Source organism: Bactrocera latifrons, unplaced genomic scaffold (assembly GCF_001853355.1).
Source record: "Bactrocera latifrons isolate USDA-ARS-PBARC rearing strain unplaced genomic scaffold, ASM185335v1 scaffold_276, whole genome shotgun sequence".
In the NCBI taxonomy this organism is placed as follows: Eukaryota; Metazoa; Arthropoda; class Insecta; order Diptera; family Tephritidae; genus Bactrocera; species Bactrocera latifrons.
In genome coordinates, this window is record NW_017536363.1 from 54,418 (window position 1) to 63,209 (window position 8,792).

An 8,792-nucleotide genomic window follows, 5' to 3' on the forward strand; every position below is an offset into this window, starting at 1 on the left:
AGAAGGAGAAGATATATAGGTACATGTAAACCTATATCTAACTTAATTCTGTAAACAAAATTATTACTCTCTACAAACTTTTACGTGAGTATGCAAATATATCCATGATGTAAATGATGCACATACCTAATTCATATCTAGAGATAGGACTCATCAATGCATACCGAAAGTAGTATAGCATTAAYTAAACATTTTTCATAAAACACACATTGTTTTTTTTTTAACATGCCTCCTTCATAAGTCAAATATAAGTTTAAAGCCATCGATTGACATTCACTAAACATAATATACTATAGTAATATGTACCATGAAAATCATAAAAAAAATTTTCTCTCACAAAGTATGTTTTCTTATGTATTTCAAGACTGCCTGACATAAATATTAGGGGTATTCAGACCGAACTTGTTAATCTGGTAGTTCGTTAGTTGATACTTCGTTAAAACACTTAACTGTGAACATCCTTTTTGCTGTACATCAGTAGTGGGTGTAAATTTTGTTTCAAAACAGCTGATTCAATTATATTAAATATCTACTTTTGAAAATTTGTCAGAAACTAATATGTTGTAGACAGCAAATGTATTTTTTTGCAATGAGTTAAGTTAACTTTTAAGGCAACAACGCAAACAAAACAGCTGAGTGATGTTACCAAGTAACGAAAAAACTATCATTCTTGATAGTCTGGTACTTCGTTACTCGGTAAAACGAAAATCTGTTAATTTTACAAAAACAAAACCCACGTAAAAAACTAAGGACTAACGAATTAACAAAGCTGGTCTGAATACCCCTAATGATTTGAAGCCAAGGTACCCCAAAAATATACAATCGCGAATATTTCTTTACAAAGCCACGCAATTAATAATAAATACTTATAGTGTATTGCTTTATATTTAGTATAAAAATTGTTATATAAGCATCTCGYAGAATTTAAGATTGCACTCTATATGTGGTGATTTTGCCATTGTCATTGATTGTAGTCTGCGCGCCCCGCTGACTTGTCTTCTGACCATTTATATCGGAGCTACTCGAAAAGGAGCTAACTGAAACACCTTTGTAGCCGCCCGGAGATGATGATCCACCAAAGCGATTGGTTATATTCGGGACATCCTGGAAACAATCACAATCATTTTAACATGCTTATAGAATTGTTCTTGTTCAAGTTTTAAATACCGGATTTTCTGGACTGATATTGGCAGTGTGATAAGATCCACCAGGTCCTATGGATGCTGCAGCGATAGCATGATTGGGTGCGTAGCGATTGGATGCACCGTACCTGTTGCCACCACCATAGTAGCTGGGACGGTTAGCATTTTGGAAGTACGCCTGTTGTTGAGCAATTTGTTGCTGAATACGTCTGAGGTAGTATATGTAAGCATGAAGTAAAAGTTAGGAAAGCTTTACAATTTAAATATATGGTTTATAAGTATTTTAATTCATAAACTGTTGGGGACAGTTTGATTAATCAATGACATTTTAATTAATTTTTGTGTAAACTAAAAAATTTCTATGGATATTTCCCCAAATCTATAAAAATAGCAATTATTATAGTTTAGTTCSCTTTATTGAGGAAAGGGTGTAACGGAACACTTTATACTTTCGCAACATAATCAGGATAAAAGCTGAGGAAATACTTTCTGGTATTGCGAACCTTAATATTAAACAAGTTAAAAGTTAAGTTCAAGAGTAACCGAACAATTTCATATATGTAGTAAGTAATGAGCTAAGTGATGGTACTTTATATGTTTTGAATTAAAGACATTTTGTAAGTATAAGTATTTTCAATATCAACCTTCTCTTTATTTTATAAAACATTTATTCGCCGTTTCATCATAACACCAGATTTCAAATCAAATCATTTTCCTGATCATTGGCATAGTTAACTATACAKATACACATATATAATTATATAAGCATACATATATCTCAATTGGTTTTAGTTTGTTATTCTCTGTAGCAATTTCCATCTACACCAGCGCCATCAATTCATGAACTTTTAAGGAAACTTCTACTTCGAAATATTGAATCAATTCAATATTCATTGTTTACCTTTGTAATTGTATCCTTTTTCAAAATTTGTAGAGCGTATAAAATCTTTATCGCTTAACAACTTTTCATTCTAATWTATAAGTTAACAAAATTTCACATCATTTACTAATCAAACTGCCCTTATTCCATAGTTATCCAATATTATTTACTTGTCGTCAGGCAAAAGAGATGCATCAGCAGTGGCCATAGCTTGGCCAGAAGAATAAACCGAAGCAATAGCGCTAAGAAAATATATAGAGCAAAGAGCTTTCAATGGGTAAGAGTTAGTTAGCAAAGCATATTAGTAAGAGCCCAAGAAACCATTTCAACAAAAGTAGTCTTACATATATATGTTGTAAACAGTTTTATATGGTATGTACACATGAATGTTTTTAGTGGGTTACTATGAAAAAATAAAGAGTCTTTTACTCACTGATGTTGTGCGGCATGGTTGGCTAGAATTTGGGCAGTCAACTGTTGGTGGAAAAGATATGGATCTATGAAACCAAAATCGGGTGCATATCCGTAATCGTAGTCATCATAACCACCGCCATAGCCTCCGACGCTACCGCCTGCTCCAGCATAGCTGCCAGCGCTACTTCCTGCATATCGCTTGCGATTGCGTGCTAGTGGAATAGAAGGTTTTAGTTTACTTTGTGGTCGGCTTTGCGATTTAATTTGTGTACCTCCGTCTGCGTTCATTACGAAAACTGCGACAATACAAACCAATAGAACCTTCCACATATCGAAAGAGATTTTTCTGAAACATAAATACAAATATTGGTTTTATAAAGGAATGTATAGAAATATTTCAGTTATGATGTTTCCTTGTAAGAGAGTGGCAGACAGAACAAACTGTAAGATATAGCAACGGCGGAAAAAGAAAGGAGGGGGCGGGGGGCCTCGTTGGTTGTATTGGGTATCAATTCTGAATCCGCTACCGTATAGCAAAAACTCAAACTGCGTGCATCTGACTTTTTACAGTAGAAGATTTTGGTTTTCATCGATCAAAATGACAGYTACATATGTACATATATGCTATAATGGTCCGATCTGAACTATTTTATCGGATATTGTAACGTTTCCTTGACTATTTATCAATGCCGAATTTCGTGAAGATATAGCGTCAATAAAAAATTCCCATACAAGGAATTGCGGCTGATCGTTAGTATATACCATCACAAATGAGCATATTTTGGAGAAGAATCAATCGATTAAAATCATAACAACAGTGGGATTAGTTCACACTCCTGACTAAATCGTGTTAACTTATAATAGTATAATTTACGAGTAAACTACTTGACATTGAGTCAGTCAGAGGTAATTAATAAGAATAATAACAAGGACTTCGCTAATTGCTCTTGTATAGTTATTTTTTTTTTTTTGTTTCGCTTATATAAGAAACAAACAAAAACGGGAATACTAAAATTAAAATTAAAATTAGATGGACATACATTTATGTTTAAATATACAAATGTATATATAAACTATATATTTTATTTGCAATCTATCTGAATGTGCGAGTTCTTAATGTTATTTGAATAGGTGTATATTAATCGAATGTTCAACGATTGCTTCATAATTCCAAATGCTTAATTATATTGAAGTTTATTTTAGAATATGACGACATCGCATCTTGTCTGTATTCAATTAAAAAACGCTTATATTTTTCACGAGCTTTTGTTTCAATGTGGATTAACTTACACTAATTAAAAATCTTAAAAATTTGGGCACGTTTTGCAATAGATGAAACATATATACCTTTATTGGTGGCTATAGTCAGATATATGTTAGACAAAATTGTATATATGTATGTAACTATGTACATATATAGTATATATATCTGTGATCAAAAAGTAAGCTAAATTTCTTTRTAAAATGTTAATTCTTAATTTAAACAATAAAACGCTCTTTTGCCAACAATTTTTTCTATTCTCGAAACATTTGAAATAGTCTTTCTTCGGTACCTCCTTCTATTTAGTTTTTATTTCTTGTATTATGTCAAAACGGCATTGCTGAATAACCAGAAATCGCTCGGAGCCAAATAAGGCGAAYATGGTGGTTGCAGACCGATATGAGTCGAATTTTTGGCGAAAATGCCGCTTAATAACAGTAACCACCCTACCTTACTTTTTGATTACAGTACATATATGTATACGTTTTTCTGTTGAAGTAATTTCAAAATTAAATATACATATATATGTAGGTAAAAAATCAAATAGATGGACGACGATTATGAGCCAGATTTGTGACCAGTCAATTACTCCTTCCTCAAAAATATCTGTCATATGTGATATATGGCAGCATAATTTAAGTAAAGTATCAAATAATCTGTCGAGCATTTTGAAAAAATATAAATGTTCGAAGAAGGAAACCAGTAGTGCATATCCTATATCCCTTAAGGGTTGAAAATATTTTAACTGATGCATAGGTTTTTATAAACCGATCATGAGAAAACTACCGTAATGTCAAAAGCAAAAAGGGAAGATTTTCAAAAGAAATGAACGCGGTTTTGCATTATGTACAAATATTAAGAAAAATAACATTTGTTCCTGCACTGTATTAGCATTAGCTCAATTTATTGCAAAATACCACATCATCAATCACTCATTAATTAATTGTTCGTGATGTTTGCCAAGTACTTCTGTGTTTAGTTTCTAAAAATTCTTCTTATAATTACATGTAATTAAAAAAGATGTACTCGTGAAATGGAGGATGTAATTTAATTTGATTTATAATTATTACACATATATTATATACATAAATATTTTTACGTACTTACTTATTTATACTGTTTGACAAAACAGACAAAGTAAATACTCATGAAACCTTAAATTTTTTCTGATTATTCTAGTTGTTCATCGTAAGAATATCATTGATAGTAACTTTCGATATTTGACATATTCATACAATTTATTTAATAATTTTCCGACTTTTGTGAATTAAAAGTGGTTGGTTTACTTTAAGCCAAAAGGAGTAAATATTATATATCCAAAAAGATAGTGGTAGGCTTCATACAACACTATCTAATAATACTCGCTCAAGACAAGTGTATAATTYAATAACAAAGGCGGAAGAACCTTTTTAAATATGTTTAGTGCCGTAAAACGCAGATTGGGAGGATTTTTTTTGGGGTAAGTCATGCGAAGCTCATCAATATATAATCAGTCAATTTCAAACTCAGTCAATTTCAAACTTATACGCAACCTACTTAGCACACAGCTTTTACATGTGTTTATTTAGACGAACGCACAATCAATCTATAGAATTTTTTTATCGTTTTCGTCCGATATAGCCTCTTTTAGACTTACACTATGTTCATAGGTTTCTGTCATCGAGAAGTCTCTAAATCACACTTATCAAGCCAGTTTTTGTTATAATAAATATTTTGATCATTAAAAATAATCTTTCATAAACATTCCTTTTTAACTTTTTTCTTAACAAAGGTCACRTCATTCGAAAGGCAGTTCTCCGGAGGTGGAGAAATTGTTACATGTGTTGTTAAAAGGTTAGGACTAGATACTTGATTACTGTTTCAATAATAAAAGCTCTCTTAGAAAAACATTTTTGAACGGTTTCAGTCGAACTTCTATATAGGGTATCTCATGAGTACAAAAACTAAAATTAGTTATATAAAAAACTTGTAATTTACATGCGATTGGTTTGAAAAGATCGAAATGCAATTACGCCTGAATAATTTGCTTACCATCTGCCTATATAATACTTAATGATCACAAACTGCTAGAGATGATATTCTGATTATTAATATTTATCATAAAATTTTTTAAGTCGAGTCATCCCCTGAATACATACGTATGTGCATATATTTTTTTGCCTTTTTTGTGTTTATTTAGCCCGATATCAATCTCGATTATTTTTAGGTGATACAAACAACCGTTAGGTGGACGAAACCATTGTACTTCATAAGAACGTGAATGCAAGAATATAAAATACGTGCATTGCAGCATAAAAAAAATTCTGTTTATTTACAAGGTATACAAAAAAAAAAAATAAAATAAAAAAAATTGTTCATGCATCCACACTATATGTATATAAATATATAAAAATATTGAATAACACGACTGACAATACGAACATGTTGTAAACCACAGCCGAAAAACTAAAAACAAAAAAAAAGTAAGTAGAATATTCATAGACCCCTCGTGGAGATCATATGGAAAAACCAAACCACTCGAAGTTATTAAATTATACTCCAATTTCGCTAAAATATTCGTTGCCGAAGGCAGAAGTGTTGTTGCTGTCTCCTTAACCGGTTCGAAATGACGTGTAATAATAGCTGTTTATCTAACACGACCGAATGCTTTGCTTAAGTGTCTTCCATATAATGTACGTAAGTGTGTACAAGTGTTCATTAGAATGCGTCGATTTTTTCTATTAAATAGCGTGTGAGGGAAATGATCTACCGATCATTCTGAACAACTTTGCTTAAGATATTATGGGTCTAAGCCCGGCTTCGAGCCGGCGATATTTAAARTTCAGTTTAATTTTTCAGGATTATAAAAACATCTTCGTCAGTTTTGGGATATATGAATGAAATTTAATAAATTTTTGAGATCAGCCAGATCGGATAACAACTCCTCATATCTCCCATACCTCCGAATACTCAGTTACTTTTTTTTCCGGTTGTCTGCATTTAATAAAGCTAAGAAAAGGTAATTTTACAAACTGTKCATTAATAAAGAAAATGGGACAACAATGCTACATATCACCCATACAACCAATAATTTGAATATTACAAAAATACATGTAGACTCTTCATGTAGATTTTGAGGTGTTTTTTTTTACTAAGAGCACCCAGCTCTTCCAAACAATTTGATTTGTGAAGTGAAAAGGCKCATGAACTTTATAGGATTTCGTTGCCAGAAAGTTTTTGTAGAAGATATATATACATATATATATGATCACATACATAAAAATAATAAATTCATACTCGAAGGTTTAAGATSTCCAATGAGGAAGAAACCGAGCGAGTAAATAGTGTAAAAGTTCGAAAGTGAATTCGAAATTCAACTATTATAATTTGAAATATATTCAACTCACTAACTTGATCTGATTAAAATTTAATGTATTCGATGCGGATCTAAACTGTAGTGACTGGGAATGGGTAGGAATCTATATCGTATATTGGAAATCCTTAACGCGATGTCTTTAATTGATTGATGAACATGTTATAGACAAATACATACATATATGTAAATGTACAATGGACAAATCAAAACTTTTAGAACTATAACAATTTGAAATTAAATATTTTAAATACGTCTGGACACGTGTAATACAATTTATATATTATTTACATATGTACTATATTTTGTCATCATAATATCATAATTACTCAAATGACCCTTTCATAGATACTTTTATTTACAAAAAGCAGCGGCTTCCTTTGCGCAATCGTCATCCGCCCGGAAGGTACAGCTAATACAMTTTTCGATAACCCGTGGAAATATAAACGATTCTATCTCTTCAGCTGAATCAAAGTGAACAAAGTCTGCCAAATTTTACTCAAATCGGTCGGGTATTTTAGGAGTTTAGACTAGACATACAGTTGTGTTTTGTTATACCATGTCTTATAATTAGTGTAACTAACATGACTTTTATAGATATGTATACAGATTTAATCATGGTTTTCTAAGTATCTCATTATGTTGGCTTTATATTATCAATTGAATTMTATACTTTGAAACCACAGATTTCACATGAAACCATATTGTGTAATATTCGCAGAATTTAAGCATTTTGATTGTCAGCAGAAATGATTACAAACTAAATGTTTAAAAACTCAAACAAAAAAAAAAAGTATGAGGATGAATTATGATGAAAATCAATAAATTGAATGTCGTCATTAGTATTTTGTACAATATTTCTCAGTTGGCAATTGATGTTTGGCTGATAGTAAGCAAAATATTCAAGCGTAATTGCATTTCGATCTTTACAAACAATTCTATMATATATTACGAGTTTTCTATTTAAGAAAGTTTATTTTTTATCTCCTTTGGATTCAATAGATGGAAGTTCAGCTGAAGCCAATTAAACGTTTGTTTCTATGAGAGAAGTATAATTGGGTACTGCTTAGTTAGACTTAACCATTTAAAGACACATGTAACAGAAAGTTACAGAATTGATTCGTGGGTTWTACAATTTCGAGTGATGCGAGCTATGTGTAAGCAAAAAAAAGTAAAAATATGTGATATCAAAATGTGTCTTGATATCTGCGTAAGTCCAAAAGTCCCAAAAAAATAACGAAAAATTTGGTTTTTTTGATAGAAATCGTTATTCGTTCATTTCATTTCGCTTCAAAATAGTTCAGACTCGATATTGTGAACTTAAGTCAGCGCTTCCTTAAATAATCGAAATACTACTCAAAATCGATTTTTGTGATAGTTTTGGAAGTAAGAAGAAACCCGCGCAATTTCCATAGTAAAATTTTTGTTCGATTTTTTGAACACACCTCGTATACAAAATTACTTTTACATTCACTTAAATTTAAACATTTGAAAGTTCTCTGCAAAGCGGATTCGTAAGGACCATATGGCCAATAACTATAACGAAAAGAAATATAACAAGTGTCAACTGATTTTTTTAGGTATTAACTTTTTCCTTTTGACTGAAACTTATACTTCTGTATATATACGGAAATTAGGAAACTTATATATTTGTATTTTTCTATAAATAATAATATTTTATGAATTTCGTTGAACTAAAAAACTGTTTGCTATCAATGTTTTCGAATAAATTGTAGTAATTGA

At 31.0% G+C, this 8,792-nt stretch overlaps 1 protein-coding gene across 4 annotated transcripts in view; it reads right to left on the minus strand.

Annotated features, from left to right (window-relative positions):
- Positions 1-326: 326 nt before the first annotated feature.
- LOC108970008 overlaps positions 327-8,792 on the minus strand; it is a 12,807-nt gene continuing 4,341 nt past the window's right edge. For 3 of the 4 annotated variants that reach the window (XM_018935085.1, XM_018935084.1, XM_018935086.1), the window contains exons 2-6: positions 2,709-2,782; positions 2,456-2,648; positions 2,193-2,264; positions 1,168-1,351; positions 327-1,104 (exon numbers count right to left, since the gene is read on the minus strand). In XM_018935085.1, the coding sequence (XP_018790630.1) occupies positions 925-1,104; positions 1,168-1,351; positions 2,193-2,264; positions 2,456-2,648; positions 2,709-2,766 (687 nt within the window). In that variant the 5' untranslated portion in view covers positions 2,767-2,782 and the 3' untranslated portion in view covers positions 327-924. The remainder of the gene's footprint in view (positions 1,105-1,167; positions 1,352-2,192; positions 2,265-2,455; positions 2,649-2,708; positions 2,783-8,792) is intronic. The other variant, XM_018935087.1, reaches the window with a different exon arrangement.